Source organism: Cornus florida, unplaced genomic scaffold (genome assembly GCF_030987335.1).
Source record: "Cornus florida cultivar Cherokee Brave unplaced genomic scaffold, ASM3098733v1 CherokeeBrave_3.0.0_Hap2_Chr11, whole genome shotgun sequence".
NCBI lineage: Eukaryota > Viridiplantae > Streptophyta > Magnoliopsida > Cornales > Cornaceae > Cornus > Cornus florida.
The window spans coordinates 42733914-42750767 of record NW_026775581.1 but is presented as its reverse complement, the minus strand read 5'-3'; the positions used below and the strand labels follow the sequence as shown (position 1 = coordinate 42750767).

General features: G+C 33.6%; 2 protein-coding genes across 2 annotated transcripts; one reads left to right on the top strand and one right to left on the bottom strand.

Annotated features, from left to right (window-relative positions):
- Positions 1-2796: 2796 nt before the first annotated feature.
- Positions 2797-6928, top strand: LOC132285537 (replication protein A 70 kDa DNA-binding subunit B-like). Its single transcript, XM_059787725.1, has 12 exons — positions 2797-3174; positions 3776-3922; positions 4008-4226; positions 4494-4671; positions 4791-5061; positions 5147-5249; positions 5327-5451; positions 5542-5620; positions 5704-5848; positions 6067-6227; positions 6306-6426; positions 6540-6928. Exons 1-12 carry the CDS (start codon positions 3047-3049, stop codon positions 6738-6740), a joined length of 1878 nt encoding a protein of 625 aa, XP_059643708.1. The 5' UTR covers positions 2797-3046; the 3' UTR covers positions 6741-6928.
- A 3265-nt stretch (positions 6929-10193) lies between these two features.
- Positions 10194-14108, bottom strand: LOC132285574 (mitochondrial import receptor subunit TOM5 homolog). The gene is made up of 2 exons (XM_059787767.1): positions 13917-14108; positions 10194-10516 (listed from the first exon to the last, which is right to left on the bottom strand). The coding sequence occupies exons 1-2, from the start codon at positions 14001-14003 to the stop codon at positions 10439-10441; spliced, it is 165 nt and encodes a 54-aa protein (XP_059643750.1). The 5' UTR covers positions 14004-14108; the 3' UTR covers positions 10194-10438.
- Positions 14109-16854: the final 2746 nt, after the last annotated feature.

The window sequence follows — 16854 nt, the reverse complement described above, 5'->3', positions numbered from 1 at the left end:
ATATATAAATTTGGATCCATGAATAATGATTTTCAGAAAAACATGATATCTAGTAATGAATCAAACCATGCTCTGATACCACTGTTGGGAAACGTGTAAGTTTAAAAAAATTTCTGAGGGATTTTCATACATATATCTTGATTCATCACATAGAAACGAGTTTTATACAAAAATAAAATACGATGTATCATTCAATTAATAGATTGAATACTTACATCAAAGGTTTGAGTAAACCTTAAATCTCTCATCTAAAGTACATGTTCTCACTTATTGTAGATCCCTTTGCTAGATGCCTTCTCCTTGGAACTCCATCTTCTTGGTAAATGTTTTGCCTGTAGGAATCACCCATAAGCCTCCATGAATGACCTTATAAAACTAGGCTTGTAGGAGCTTCCATTAAATGAGAACACTAATTCTAAAATTCTAGAGAGAGAAAATATTCATTTTTCTTTCAAAAGTCTCACATAAAATATACATGGACCATGTATATATAGGCAACATAAAGATAAGGAAATGAAATAATAAATCATTCTCAATCTCTAATTCACATATCTCAAATCTAATAGGATTCCAATATTAAGTTGGGCTATGAGTGAGAATCCTTTGGGCTTATTATTTTCTTGGCTACATTGAATTAATAATTGGCTCAATCTATGAACCTAATTCAATTAATTCATAAATTAATTTCTACTCCACTAAAAGAAATTAATTGAACTCCAATTAAATAATAAATAACCTCTAAGTCAATGTTGCACTTTGACCACTCTATGCATAATTAGTTATCGGATAAATAAAGCCATCAATCCAACTACTTAATTAATATATTTATTTTGGTACCTTTGATTATTTTCGACTCGATCACAATAAAACATTTGTTTGACAAAAATAATAATTTAAATAAATAAATATATAATAAATCATTTTGTCTAAAAACACACGAAGGCCTTCGAATTTACTTTGTGATCAACTATAATCACTACAAAATAAATACAAGTAACAACGATTCAAATATTGAAAATATAATCCTCTAACTATTAATTACATAATTACCCAAAGTATCGGTCTAAGGATTCCGAAAATTCCACCAAACAAATCAAAGTAATTACTAATTAATAAAAGAGTATATACTTCTGTCATGTTTAAGAGTCAAATGCCATGACGGTGATAGGGAGTAATTGCATACGACGGTTCTTACAATATTTCTCAACCTAATGCGGATCCAGTTCAAGTCTTAGTTAATAATGAGTCCATCCATAATTATCGGTTATGAACTATTTATGATTACTATTTATATTCATGTATTGATCGCAATCACATACATATATAAATATCTCTTGTAATCAAGTGGACACTATCAATTCCATAATGAATCGAAACATAATACATTAAATTCATCAATTATATAAAGTATAAATATTTCAGATATTTTAGGAACATGTGTCACTTTAATCCAATTAAGAATTCGCTACGCCAGAGCATATAAATTCCAATACTTTTGTGCCACACAAAAATGGAAGGAGCTAAACCTTGTTTAAGTGCAATGGTTTCTGGTTCCTCTTTATGTCAATTTGCTGGAAAACCATTGAATGATCTTACTGAATTTCGTCACCATGTGAGAGCTCTTCAATACATATATATTTTTTTTTTGTCACCCGACCTGACATTTCCTCTCTAGTCAATCAAGTGTCTAAATTCATGCATAATCTTTTATTTTTTATTTTTTAAGATTACTAGCACACATGGCTTACTCATTTGTCGCTCAACTCTATCTTTCTTGATTATTTCGATCTAGCATGGAATCGGAATATAGGGGCTAGCTAATCCTTCAGCTGAACTGGTGTGGTTGGAATCCTTATTTCGAGAACTCATGTTATTTCTTTCTCATTCTCTTGAATTATGGTGTGATAACCATAGTGCAACATATCTCACTACAAATCCCATATTCCATGCCGTACTAAGCACGTGGAAATCGATTTTCATTTTGTTTGCGAAAAAGTAACTTGAAAGGATTTCGGTGTTCGATTCCTCCTAGATCAAATTGATAATATTATAATTAATCATAATTTAGGTGGCAATCGATTTCTTTTCATACGTGACAAGCTCACTTGTTGAATAACTCACTAAGCTTGAGAGCATGTTAGAGATATCAATCACAAATAAGGATATACATTTGTTATAAGTAGAAGGTTAATGTAAATTAAATTTGAAATTTGTAACTTCATCTAGTTTTTAAACTTGAAACAAACTCTATAGTTTTATTTATTTATTTATTTTTTATTTTTATCTACCATATAAAAAAACTCTATCAGTTATGCGTCATTGCATGATAAATATCAAGATGAAATATGTGTAAAAGTTTCCTGCAATTGTTATTATTATTATTATAGTAATCATCTTATTTCATTAATGACTTGGCGTAGACAAGGTTCAATTTGAAAATCATTTACAATATAAGTTTTTTTTTTTTTTTTTTTTTTTAATTCCAATAATTTAAATAAATTCTTATGTTTAAAGTTATATATATATATATATATATATATATATATTTCAAAATTTTTTTCTTTCATTTTATCTTAAATTGAATTTGCTAACATTATTTTTTAGGTTGTTTAATTTTCAAATCTTAATTTTAAGAAATGCACATTTATTAAATGTGAGAATTCCAAATTACTGACATTCATTAAATCCTTTCTTCAATGTCATCCTCATAGAATTTAAACACAATTGTTTATTTTACATACATATTTCATTTATAAAGTATTCCAAGGGTAAATAGGGTAAATCCACTTCCCTAACAGGCGGGATTGCGTGAGCTGTCCAATAGTTCTACTCAATCTGCGATTCTAAGTTCTAAATTTTGGCGCCGAAAAGAAGAGCCCACAATTTTTTCAAAGCAAACTAATCGATTCGTGAAAACTCAAAAACTATTTCGCGCCAAACCCACAAATACAAGACACCCCCCGCCTTCTGATACTTCTCTCTAACCTATTATATTCTCTAGAGAGAGAGACCCTTCCATTTCAGTTGTGAGGTTTAGAGAGAGAGAATGGCGAAATTCATAACCCCAGATGCGATTTCAACCATACTGTCAAACCCATCTCCGGATTCTTCATCTGAGGTCCCAGAAATCGTTGTACAGGTTGTGGATCTGAAGCCTGCCGGAAATAGATACATGTGAGTTCAGTTTTCTCTCTCTGAAACTTAGATTATTGTTTTCTTATTACCTGCTCAGAGAAGTCAAAATGTCCTAATTACTTTATTCGTTTCCCTTTAACTTTCCAAATCCATCTGTTTGGTTTCGCTTTTGCCTTGTAGAAGAAATGAAATTCCCAATCTTGATCTGATTTACTGATTTGGGTTTCAACATTTGAAACCCTAGATTCAACTAGTTCATAGTTAGGTTAAATTAGGTTGGTTTATTCCCTTGCCTACATTTTCTTATTTGAACAAACAATCACTGAATATCCTCATTTCGACCCATCTGTTGGGTTGTTCTCGTAAATCCATCTTTCAATTTTTTAGAATCACTGGTACCTAGATCTGTGGTTTTTGAGCAATGGGTTCAGTTCTCTCCGTGGCATGTGTTATGAAATCGAATCCATAAACTTGTTGGTTAGTTTCTTTGCTCTGTCCTTGCCAATGGGTATTTTGAATTTATTACACACTTGTGTGTGTGTACTTGGAAGGGTACTTCAAAATCCAGTTCTGTTATTTTAGATCCCTAACCAAGGGTAGACCATTCATGATCTTTGCTGAACAAATTGATTGCTCGCAGGTTTTCAGCTAGTGATGGGAAGATGAAACTCAAAGCGATTCTACAATCTAGTTTGTCATCTGAGGTCATCTCTGGAAATATTCAGAACTTGGGTCTCATTCAGATTCTCGATTACACACTCAATGACATTCCAAACAAGAATGAGAAGTAATGAGATAATCACTGATATTTGTTCTGTGTTTCTAGGGTTATGAATGCTTAAAAATCAATCTATTGTCTTCAATTTTTACAGGTATCTAATTGTTACAAAATGTGAGGCTGTGTCTCCTGCTCTTGAATCAGAGATCAAAACTGAGGTGAAAAATGAAGAAACTGACATTGTATTGAAGCCAAAGCAAGAAATGGATATCAAGAGTGAGGTTAAAAGGGAAGGGACTGGAATTGTTTTGAAGCCAAAGCAAGAATTGGTTACTAAATCAGCTGCTCAGATAGTACACGAACAGAATGGGAAGTAAGTGTTCTTAAACATTTTCAGTCACCCATTTTGAAAATAGTATAGGACTGCCCAAAATTTTCCATTTTCAAGTGCAATCTTCTATATTGGTCGTGTCATAGTCTCATAGACATTTGTTTTGTTTGAATGTTGACATTTTATGGGCCAAAATGCTTGTGGAAATAATAATCACTTAATTTTTTTTATTTTTTATTTTATAATTTCACTGATTTGAACAATGCTATTGTTTTATTCATTAATGTTGTATTCTTTTCTAAATGTTAGTATGGCACCTTCTGCACGTATGGCGATGACACGAAGAGTTCATCCACTTGTTTCCTTGAATCCTTACCAAGGAAACTGGACCATAAAGGTCCGGCTTACTAGCAAAGGAAACATGCGCACTTATAAGAATGCTAGAGGTGAAGGGTGTGTCTTCAACGTGGAGCTAACAGATGAAGATGTAAGCAAACATTGATGTTTCTTGTAGCAGCCTTCTTGAACTGTGTTTTGTGGTAAACATAACAAATTGACATTTGATTGAAGTTGAATTGATTCAATAAAATGATTTCTCTAATGCAGGGTACACAAATACAAGCAACAATGTTTAATGAAGCTGCAAAGAAGTTCTATGACAAGTTCGAAATGGGAAAGGTTTATTACATATCAAAGGGGACTCTAAAAGTTGCTAACAAGCAGTTCAAGACAGTGCAAAATGACTATGAAATGACCTTGAATGAATATTCTGAGGTGGAAGAAGCAAGTAATGAAGCAACTTTTATTCCTGAAACTAAATTCAATTTTGTTCCAATTGATCAGTTAGGTCCATATGTCAATGGGAAGGAACTTATAGGTAAGGACCCTCTTGGCTAAACCCTTTGATTTACTTTTATCATTTCCCTTCTGTAATGTAATTCTTGAATTGATATGAATTGTAGATGTTGTTGGTGTGGTTCAAAGTGTATCTCCAACGATGAGCATTCGAAGAAAAATTAATAACGAGACCATTCCAAAACGTGACATTACTATTGCTGATGAGACGTAAGTGTATTCTTCAAATACAGTTCTTTCTGTTTTGCTATCTTGTATGTTATATTGAATCTTTGAAATAATATCAGGAAGAAGACTGTGGTGGTGTCTTTGTGGAATGATCTTGCTACCAATATAGGCCAAGAATTGCTAGATATTGCTGATAAATCTCCTGTAGTTGCAATTAAATCCCTAAAAGTTGGAGACTTCCAAGGTACATAAAGATTTATTTGGGTGACGCATATATAGCTGCTAGTAATACTAATTGACCAATTCCAAAATGTGCTTTCTTTTTTCATTTCAGGTGTATCTTTGTCAGCATTGAGCAAAAGCATTGTAGTGGTAAATCCAGAAATACCCGAATCAAAAAAACTTAGATCCTGGTAAGACACTGTCCAGTAATTTTTTTTAAAGATGGTTGTTCTTTTGAGAATTATTTCAAATCATTTTGTAATTTTGTGTACAGGTATGATTCTGAAGGCAAAGAGACTTCAATGGCTTCTGTTGGCTCTGGTATGAGCCCCATGGCTACAAGTGGAATGCGAAACATGTACTCTGACCGTGTTTCCCTTTCTCATATAACGAGTAATCCATCATTGGGTGATGACAAGGTATCATAGTATAAGCTCTTCAATAAATTTCTAACTTAAATGACTAGTTCTTGAATGTCTGCAAGAAATTGTGAAGAACAAACATGAGAAGTTTTGAAGTTTCTTAATCATTAGTGAATTTCTTTTTTTAAGCTCATACATAAATCAGTAGCAATCTATCCTGATGACTTGAAATTAATTCTGAATTTTAACAATGTGGACTTAATTTTGTCTGGCAGCCTGCTTTTTTCAGCATCAGGGCATACATTAGCCTCATCAAACCTGATCAAACTATGTGGTATCGTGCTTGTAAGACTTGCAACAAGAAGGTTACTGAGGCTATTGGATCTGGATATTGGTGTGAAGGATGCCAGAAGAATGATGCAGAGTGCAGTTTAAGGTTTGAGTCTCTGAAAACTTGAAATGCAATTTGACTTTCGCACCTTTTTGTGAAAGCTATAACATGTTCAAATTTCAGGTACATAATGGTGGCAAAGGTTTCTGATGCAAATGGTGAAGCTTGGCTCTCTTTGTTCAATGATCAAGCAGAGAAGATAATTGGGTGCTCCGCTGATGAGCTTGATAAACTGAAATCCCAGGTAAACCGACACAACTAAAGTGAATCCCAAATCATGTTGGCCTATTTTTTGGTTGTTCTAAAGGGAAATACAAAGTTGTCAAGCAGTTTTAATTTTTCTTTTTATATTTTCAGGAGGAAGAAAGAAATTCTTTCCAACTGAAATTGAAAGAAGCTACATGGGTTCCACATCTTTTCCGAGTTAGTGTTACACAGCAAGAGTACATGAGTGAGAAAAGGCAGAGGGTAACAGCCAGAGCTGTTGCTCCAGTTGATTTTGCAGCTGAATCTAGGTTTTTGCTGGAAGAGATAGCAAAGATGAAAGTCTCTCAATAGGGCGTGGTTTGGCTTTTTGTGTTTTGGGAATCATAGTGTCAAGGAAATGTCTTCCATATCTTCATACATAAGTTATTTGTTTGATGATGAGGGAGGTTTAAGCTAATTAGGAAGTGACTATGGTTGTTCACACCAGTGCTTGTAATATATGTTCTCTAGCTAATCCATTACAAATGGTTTTTGTTGCATTCTAAATATTTAATTTTGAAACAAATAGCAAATGCCATTATGGGGCATGTTCCAGATGATGTGAAGTTGTGAACCATAACTTGAATGATGGAATTAATTTTATGTTGGGGTTTTTAGCAATTCGTACTATCAGAATTCATGGTTCTTCTCTTGTAATCTGATCTGACATTGTGTGATGGGGCTTACGAAAAATGTGACAGCTTATGCATCTCTCTGAGATTTAGATGAACCTTCTTCAATATCTCTATTCATCTCTACCAATTATATACAGAAAGAGGACACTGCTCACATTTATCTAATTCCCTTATGTTCAAGCAACTAATCTTTTTGTGGGGTCTTAGGGAAGATTTTATTCTCTTGTTCTGTTGAGCAGGAGGATCCATGTAAAGGGTTTTTTTGGAAGGAAAATGCACAACACATAATATATATTTATAGCACTAATATATATATATGTATATTAACACAAATCTTTGGAGCCCTAAATTTTACCCACTTGTCACCCCCATTTGCTCCTACTTGTATATGTGTAACAAAATCCCACCATTTTGAATTGCAATTGGTAAAACGAATGGAAGGCCCAATAAATTAAATTAATTAAAATTATAAACTTTGTAACTTAATTTGCAAAATTGTAAAGTTTATAATTAATTGTATATATCAAATAGATATTAGTAATAAAAATGTTAAAATAAATTAGAATACAATTCCTTAGGTTTGTAAATTACAAGCAGACGGCGAGCTCACAAAATTGCAAGTGAATTGTTGCTTTTCCCTCATTTTATAATAGTTTTTAACAAACAAAATTGCGTGCGAAATAAGTACCGCTCTCACGGTCCACGTATTCACGGTCCGCGCACACTCCTACACCCACGCCATCAAGAGCGCGTTTTGAAAGCCCTGGCATCCTTAAGGTTTTCTTGTGGTTTTCTCAAAGGTTTGTGTGACTTAGATTTTGCTGTTTTTATGCTCGCGCTATGTGATTTAGTGCAACACAAGTTTTAGAAATTTTTTTTTTTTTTTTTTTTTCCTAATAAATTTTTTGAATAAAAAAGTTTTGGACAAAAATAACCTTGACTAAATTATTCATTCATTAAACTGAAATTATTATTTTAATGGACAAAAAGTGACCCACTTGTATCAACAATATAACTAGTGTTTCTCCTCTTTCCATTAGTTTGTGTCTGACGTTCTCTCACTATTTTTAAATTCCATTGCATGCCACTGTCGTCATGAACCTTTTTCTGTGAGCTTTCTTGTGATTCTAAGAAAGAAAACATCAAAATAAAAGTGCTTTGTAAATCAAATTCTTAATACCATGTATACAGACCAGATTTGAAACATGAATTCAGATTGGAATCAAATTCGTAATATCAATGTGCTTTGTGTAATTTGCCTTAATTTTTTTTTAGCATACTTTCTAGAACTCGCATTTTAGATTTTTTTCATAGTTCAGATGACCGATGTCTGATTAGATAACCATAACAAATTACGCAAACAATCATATGGTGGTCAATTTGAAATTTCAAAAACGAGCACTAATAATTGGTCAGTCTCAAAGTGAATTTTGATAGGTTGTCTTTACCAAATATATATAAGAAAGTGAAAGGTTACATTTCTTTATATTTTAACTTAATGAATAATCAAAATTTATTGGTCAAGTAAATCAATCAAAATTTGTAGGTCAAGTAATACTTTGTTTTAATTCGAAATAAACACATTGTGTAAAATAAATCATATTTTAAATAATAATCAGAAACATATTTTAAAAACTTGAAAACATGTAGAAAAAAAGGTGCAGTAAGTTTGAAAAATATAATGGTTAGTGATTTTTCAAATTTTTTTTGGATATTGAAACTTATAAAAACACCAAACTTCTTGTTTTTTTTGGCCACTATTCATAAAATGTTTCACGGTACAAAACAAAGCAGGCCCTTATGGATTGGTAGGGATGGCGAATTCCCCATCCCCGTCGGGCCCCGTTTATAGCGGGGATGAGGAATCTTTAGCTAAACAGGAATGAGGATGGGGACAAGTTTTGAATCCCCACCGGGGCCGGGGATGGGGTAAACCTGTCCCGATTAGGTATGAAATTACTAAGATACCCTTGCCCATGTTATTATATTTACCAAACTAGCCTATACTATATATATATACCATATATGTTGAAACCCAAAAACCTTGTCCTAATAACCCACGTCGCCGCCTCCTCCTTATCTTCTCTCTTTTTTCTCCTAAGATTCGATAATAACGTCAACTGTTCCCGTCCTTCCGAATCCGTCTCCGGCATCGGATTTTCCGCGTCCTTCCGAAACTGTCTCCGACATCATCTCTTCCCCCTCACAGGCATCGGTTGAAGAAATTTTTTTTTGGAAAGGGGTTGAAGAAATTCTTGTTCTACGTGTGTTCTCTTCCCTTTCCATCACTAAGGACTTCACTGTTCTGAGGTGATTGTGTGTGTGTGTGTATATAATAGATCAAATCATTTTGTTTTTGATTGAATTGTAATTTTTAAATTTTTTTACAACTAGAACTGAGATTTTTTTTTTTTACAATTGGAACTGAGAATCTTTTTGTGATTTTTTCTTTCATGTATATGTGTGATATTGAGAAGCAGCAAAACTTAATCGGGGGCGGGGGTGATGGGGACGGGGCGGGAAAGATGGTGGCGGGGCGGGATGGGGGTGGGATTGCAATTTTTAACGGGTATGGGAGCAGGGACCGGGGTAAAAATTTTGACTGAGATGGTGAATGAGATCCCCGCCCCACCCCGTCTGTTGCTATCCCTATGGATTGGTGCTAAAGGTATAATAGCAGCTTGGTGGGCCTAACCAGGCCAATTTAGCCAGAGTCAGGCCTAATGGATCAGATTGACGGGTTATGCTACTTGACCGCCCTAAGGACTTTACCCAAGAACTCCCACCTAGCTACGTGGCTGGATTGATCTATCCAACAGCAGTCCCAGGCCGGACCACAGTCGATTGGCCAGTTTGCACCCAGGCCAGTTTTGGAGACTCGGCTTTATGGAGCCCTAATAGCACGGAGGCCCAATTATGAGACCTCACTCCTCAACTGCTCTTTCACAATAAAACCTGGTTGGACACGGGTTGGGTTCAGTTTACCCCATCAGATTAACTCAACTCATTACAATAGGTAATCTTTCACACCTTATCCATTTTTGGCTACCCAAACACAGGCATGGTTGACAAATTTAGTGTCCCAGATAAACACAAAAGCAATCTGGGAAGAAAAGCATTGAGCATCAAATGAAAATGAAAGTTGTGCTATTTCCACATTCATTTACCATGGCACATTGAAGGTAAAAAAACCAAAACTACTTAAAGCTAAGCCATTGAACCAGCCATAACAACCTGAAGTTAAAGCATGAATATCTCGTCTTTAACACAACTCAAAAATCCATGCTGGCAACTAATAGTATGATAAATAAGAGAGCAGAAAACCCAAGTAATTCCTAGGATGCGATTCTTGTGCGTAGAGACTCATCAGGTATCTCATATAGCCATGAGATCACCATAACTGCGCATCAAAATAATGGAGCCAGCAAAGAGCCCTGCAGCACGGAGCAATTTCTGCACAAAACATAATTAATTGGTAAATAGGAACAGAAGGCAAAGAACGCAACAAGAGTTATTGTTTAATTGAACTGGTAAGTAAACAGGATGAAATTCTCAAATAGAACCTAAGCAAAATAGGAAAAAAATAAAAAAAAAAAAGAAAAAAAAACGAAAAGAAAGTGATACTAACCTGCAAAAGTATACAAGCACAAAACAAATTAATTAGTATGAAGCACCGCCTCCAATGTTACCATGTGAAGGCCATAGTCATACCAAGTTTTTAATCACCGAAAAGGTTCTTGAACCATTGGAACTCGACTCACTAACCCCAGAGGGAAATTGAGCTGGCATAATGCTCCGGGAACTAACTAAAATTCTTACGTCATTATCCAGTTCTGCTCCCACTTCGACATGGAGGGAGGACTTGGGCTAAATCTTTGTTACTTCACAAAGTAGCTGCTCTAGTACTCGAACTCGCGCTAGTGGTCAGATGTTTTACTGTTGAACCAAGTTAGACTCCGACCCCAAAATTTTCTATGTTCACCAGGTGCAAGTTTCCAAGTTCAATGGAAATTTGTTGCACTCTAAAAGGGATGGAGACAACCCACGCCACCGATGGGGGCAGGGTAAAAAAAAAAAAGAAAAAAAAGAAGAGGAAATAAAAAGCTATCCCAACTATCAAGTGCAGACTACCTCTTCTTTATTTATTTTTGTTTTGATAAGGATAGACTACTTGACCAGAAGAAAAAAATACTCCTAAAGACAGCTACACGAATCCATCAAGTGAATGCAATAACAAGGGAATTGTTGGCAGCTTAGCAGGTGAATGGAAGCAAAAAAAAACAAAAAAAAAAATTCTTATTATTTCAATATAAATTTCTTATTTCCTCTTTAGACATATAGACATAGTGAAGTATTGTGTCAGGTATGGTGCCCAAATTCACTTATTCCAAAGGCTGCAACAAGCATGTTGTCTTCGGTTATAAAACAACAATGTAACTTGTCACCCCTGGTGAGTGGTGAGACTTCAGTAGGTGGCTTTTGATTCTTGTCCTTGCTCCAACTCTAAATCCTACACAGTTGAAAGTTAAAAGGATTTAATCTGACTCTAAACGCCAGTGGTATACTATCTTTTCACCCATTAAATCCTTTTAACTTTCAACTATTTGAGACTTCTCTTAAGGTCCTATATCAGTTTGGTATTATAGTGCAGTTAGCAGCGGTTAGCATCATGGCTGCAAGATCAGGAAAGGGAGATTGACTGATACTCTGCATGATGGGAATTATTACGGATTATAGAGTTGCTTAATCAAATCCAACACCAATATCCTGCCCTACATTAGCAATTCCATGCTTTTAATTCACCAGGATAGCGACCTTTACAGGTTTATAAAAGGCATAAAAAGAAGGGTTCTAAGGCCCAAGCCTTGATTTGGCGCACAAGTATTAAATGATGTAGGGTCCACTTGGAGCCTTGCATTACTGGGTTCAGTCAAAATTGGATCATTTATTGACATCGTAATGTGGACTTTTAAAGCAGTCAGCCATGTAGTCTTTACCTACTTTTATTTATTTTATTATGATGTATTAGAAGATTAGAAGTCTTCAAGTCATGTTCCTTTGTCTTAGCTTAAGAAGTTCAAGAGTTTTGGAATCTTATTGGTTACATCCCATGTGACGCAAGTGTAAGAGTAGTGTTATAAATAGGAAGTATAAAAAGGAATGTGACCACTGTTTTAATTAAGGGGGAATTATATGTGAATGCAGACAGATTGGCGCAATATTATAGTGAGACGCTGTTTAATGTTAGGGTTAGATGATAGATTGTAAAATGCTGTTTTTACCCTCAATTTTAAAGAAAAAATCTGGAAAAAACTGCATAATTGCTCCTTCTAATAAAATATAAAGGCTAAAGTGCCCCCATTAATCCTTCACCCATCTTTCCCCTCTACCTTCTTTTGTCTCTCACTTATCCCTCTCAAACATACCGCCACCAATGGCACCAATAAAACCAATTTCTCTCTCCTCTGAAACCTCCAAACCAGTTGCCACTTATCCCTCCCCCATTGCCACCACAACCTCTCTCTTTATCTCTTTCTTCTCTCTCCTATCCCTCTTTCTCAGTTTCTATCTTCTCTCTCTTCTTGGTCTCTATGCGCTCTCTCCCCGCTCCACTCATTGATTGCCACAAACCTCTTATATCCTCTCACTACCCGTCCATCATTGTTGCTGGCAACCACTACTAGACCACCTGCTAATCCCACCACTCCACCATGACCTGTCGCCACCAACCACCATCACCAAGACACACCAGGTCACCATCACAGGTCCGCCACAATCCATCTCTATTGATGGAGTGTGCATTTTGCAGCAAATTCATATAAAATTCAAACAAAAAATTTATATAAGCTCCACTCATCAAAGATAGAAGCAACTTATGAAATTCAGATAATACGAATAATAGCGCCACAAGTATAAACTCCTAGCTACATATATCTTCATACACACAACGTACAACGTTTTAACCTGTTGCACATGGTGAGCACATATACAAACATAGTGTACGTATATATACCCTCTACAACTATGAGAAAATTCATTGGGTCAAGAATTGTGTGACAGTAAAAAAAAATATATGGACAACTCTAGTTTTGCAAATTCAGTGACGCCATTAGATCAACAATTGGCGGAATGCACTGATAACCAAACCAATTTTTTTCAAATTTTGTATTTTTTTGATATATATTATGCAAATTGCACCTTTCAATTGCAGCATATTGCAAATCCAAATATAATGCCTTCAGTGATCGCAAATCCCAAATATATATATAAAACAAAAAAACAGATATGGCAACATTCATAAAAGTAAAGTGAACGTCTCCTTAATTGCTGCTAAAACTGAGGAAAAACAAAGCAGGGTTGTTTTCTCATGTTTCACGTTACTTTCTATTCCACAAATCAAATTGAAGAATTCTATTTCTTCTGGACCAATATAATGTTTAACAACAAAAGAATATTCAGAATTTCAAAATCTCTTTTTTTTTCCCAACTTTACTCAGAAAGTAAGCAGACCACTGCTCAAAACGTAAACGAAGAAGAACTAGGAAACAAATATTTGTCTACATAACTGCAGTGCATAACATACATGCTATCTGAATCAATATTCACATATAACCCAGATACAATTCGACTAAATCAACAAAGAATATGTGTATATGGACTATAACATACAAAAATCAACCTTTTGGGGATAGGCTTACACTAGATGTTTCTACGTGATTTATTATACCAGTAGCAAACAAAAAAAAAAATGCATAATCATATATACATACGTATTTATATATAATATATATACACACACAGAAATCTAGAGAATAGGAGAGTAGCGAAGAAGAAAATTGGGGCGAAGACGTACCGCGTTGAGAGCCCACTTATCTTCATCGTAGATTTGCGAGTTCCAGAAAGCCTTAACCTTTTCCATTGAGATCACTGAGTCAGCCATCGAAGCACAGAGGGAGCCGAGAGAGAGAGGGGTGGAATTAGGGTTTTGCTTTTGGGGTTTTGATGTGGGAATAGTATAGATCTATTATTCTGTGCTATTGTACAATTTTTGTTTTTACGCAATTAACCTGTATTGACATTTACGCACCGACGGATGAAGGGTATTATCGTAAGCCTAAAATCCAACCCATTGGGTCTAATAAGAAGAATCCAGAAGTGAGAGATTTGGAGGGCTTAGTGAGAGAAAATAAAGGAAATAAAAGGAATCCATTTGAACGTTATTCACATTTAAGAAGGGTTACAACCATAAATGAAAAAATATTGAATGGAATCTAACTATCTACAGGACCGAGATAATTGGAGAATTAATTTATTTCGTTCTAAAAAAAATTAATTTGTAACAAAGAAGTATCACAAATTTGATAATGAATTAAAAAGGCAAACACTGTTTACTTGCATGACTAATATTTTTCCATAAACAATATCATATGAATAATTTTTTAAAAGACACTAACTAATAAAAGAAAAAAATAAAAAATGAGAGAAAAGAAAAGATAGACAAAGATAGGAAATAGGGAGATAAATGATAGTGTTTAAGTAAGTATTTTCATAATTTTAAAATTGTCCTCAACAATTAAAAGAGAGAATTATTATTTCATTTATATGACGGAGTCAGGATTTCGAATTAGGGGACATAGTGCAAATATATATATATATATATAACAAATATAAAATATAAAAGAAAAAGAAGAATAAAATTATTCAAATATACACGTTAAAAAGAATAATTTTAAGAAGTAGAAATAGAAAAAAGGAAAGAAAAATGAGATAATTTTAAAGAAAAAAGTTAAGAGTTTCAATTGAGTAATGAAAATTTAACTTTTATTTTAAGGAAATTTATGGAATTTAAATAGTAAAGGAGAAAATAAAGAGATAATTTTAGAAATCACAAAATTTAGGAGGACACTACATACAATTATTCATATATATAGAAAAAATATAAAAAATTACTACATATATTATAGAGGGCGGGACCAGGCCAGGGGCACGTGCCCCTGGCCCTTCATTGGCTCCGTCCCTCATATCCCATCTATTTTAAAGGACATGATAATAATTTGGTTGTTATTATTTGTCTTCTTTTCTCCCCTCTACCATATCCAAACAAGAATGCTATCATTTTTTTTTTTCTTTTCTATATATTCAAACATAAATAGAGATTATTGCTACTTTTTTTTTTTTTTTTTCTTTTCTCTAATAACTAATATTATTATTATTTTTTTCTTTTCTTTCCTATGTATCCAAACAAAGCCTTAATGAAAGACGAAAACCCATTTTATACAGAGGACCCATTGATCTCGGGTCAATTGTCATTTGCTTATTTAATTTTTTTTATTTGTGTGTCAACTAATGATTATGTCCATCTCCACCGTAATAAACGTCATTCCCTGGACAACTCAGAGGGATGATCAGTGTCAAGCTAGTTTGTTTGCTCAAATTCGGATTCCTCTCAATCTCAGTTGTGCTTCGGACACCTTTTAAGCTTTAGAATATTATCATGACTGGTGTCATGACCTAGTTTAGTGTTTGGTTGTCGGGGCTGTTTGGTTGTTTTACTTGTTTATGGTGGTTCTTTGTGGTTGTATGTGCTATGGTGTTTCTTGCTGCCGTAAGACTGTTTTCTTGCTAGGGTGAAAAAATAATAATAATAATAATTAGTCCAATTTATACTCTAATAATCATAATAACATGAATAAAAAAACAAAAATTATTTTCTATATATAATATTATAATAGATTATTTTTAACACATTTTTGGTTTGACCATGTCTTTTAACTTGTTGAGATTTGTCCACCGTATTCATATGTTTATCATATTTAAGACATATCACTATGCCCGTGTACATGACAGGTTAGAGCATTAGGTGATTTAGGCGGTCGCCAAAAATCTCAACTAATAAAAAAGCTCGAACAATTATTATTTTCTTATATTATTAAACTTATAAAAAAATTGTTTTCTTATATTATTAGACCTCAACTAATAGAAGAGCCTACAAAATTATTATTATTTTTATATTATTAAATTTCCTAATTTTTTTATTTTCTTATATTATTAAGACCCCTAAAATTATTATTATTATTTTTATATCATTAGACTTTCTAAAAATTTTATTTCTTTATATTATTAGTCCTCAACTAGTAGAGATTTAATAGTGGCTGCAAAGAATTAATTCATTTCTGAACTTTTCATTCCCCTTCCTATTAAAACTTTTAATTTCTGTTCTTATCATATATATTTCTTTTTTCCTCCTCCCTCATTCCATAAACTGTATTAATTATAAAATATATCTAACCAATGACCGTGAGAATCAACAAAACTTTCCAGTTTTTTCTACTAACTTTTATGCGCTGTCTTCAACAAATGAATAATCAAGTCATTTAAAATAATTACAAAATTTACAAATATATATTATTGACTTGAGTTATAAATATAAAGCCACGAATTTTTTTAAAAAAAAATTATTGACCTGAGTTATAAGTATAAAGCCACCTCTTTTGTCAAGGAGTTTTTCATCTAAATTCTCAAATTATATTAAGACCGGTATTATTTAACTCCTATTTATTTAGGGACGGCACAACAAGTGATTAAAGCGGCCACGTAAAGCCCCAATCGATAAAGAGACCTTATTTTTTAAAAACTTATTAATCATGTTTCCTTCAATATATTAGTTACCAAATAAACAATTCCTATTCTATTAATCAATACAAGTTGCCATCTTAAACGAGGCCCCAGAATTTTCTTAATGTATTAATTATTAATTACCCAAAAAAAAAAAAAAAACAAATCAATACAAG

Coding starts and splice junctions, on each gene's coding strand:
- LOC132285537 (XM_059787725.1), top strand. CDS start 3,047: ATGGCGAAATTCATAACCCCAGATGCGATTTCAACCATACTGTCAAAC. Junction 6,228..6,305: donor GATGCAGAGTGCAGTTTAAG/GTTTGAGTCTCT, acceptor TTCAAATTTCAG/GTACATAATGGTGGCAAAGG. Junction 6,427..6,539: donor TTGATAAACTGAAATCCCAG/GTAAACCGACAC, acceptor TTATATTTTCAG/GAGGAAGAAAGAAATTCTTT.
- LOC132285574 (XM_059787767.1), bottom strand. CDS start 14,003: ATGGCTGACTCAGTGATCTCAATGGAAAAGGTTAAGGCTTTCTGGAAC. Junction 10,517..13,916: donor ATAAGTGGGCTCTCAACGCG/GTACGTCTTCGC, acceptor TGTTTTGTGCAG/AAATTGCTCCGTGCTGCAGG.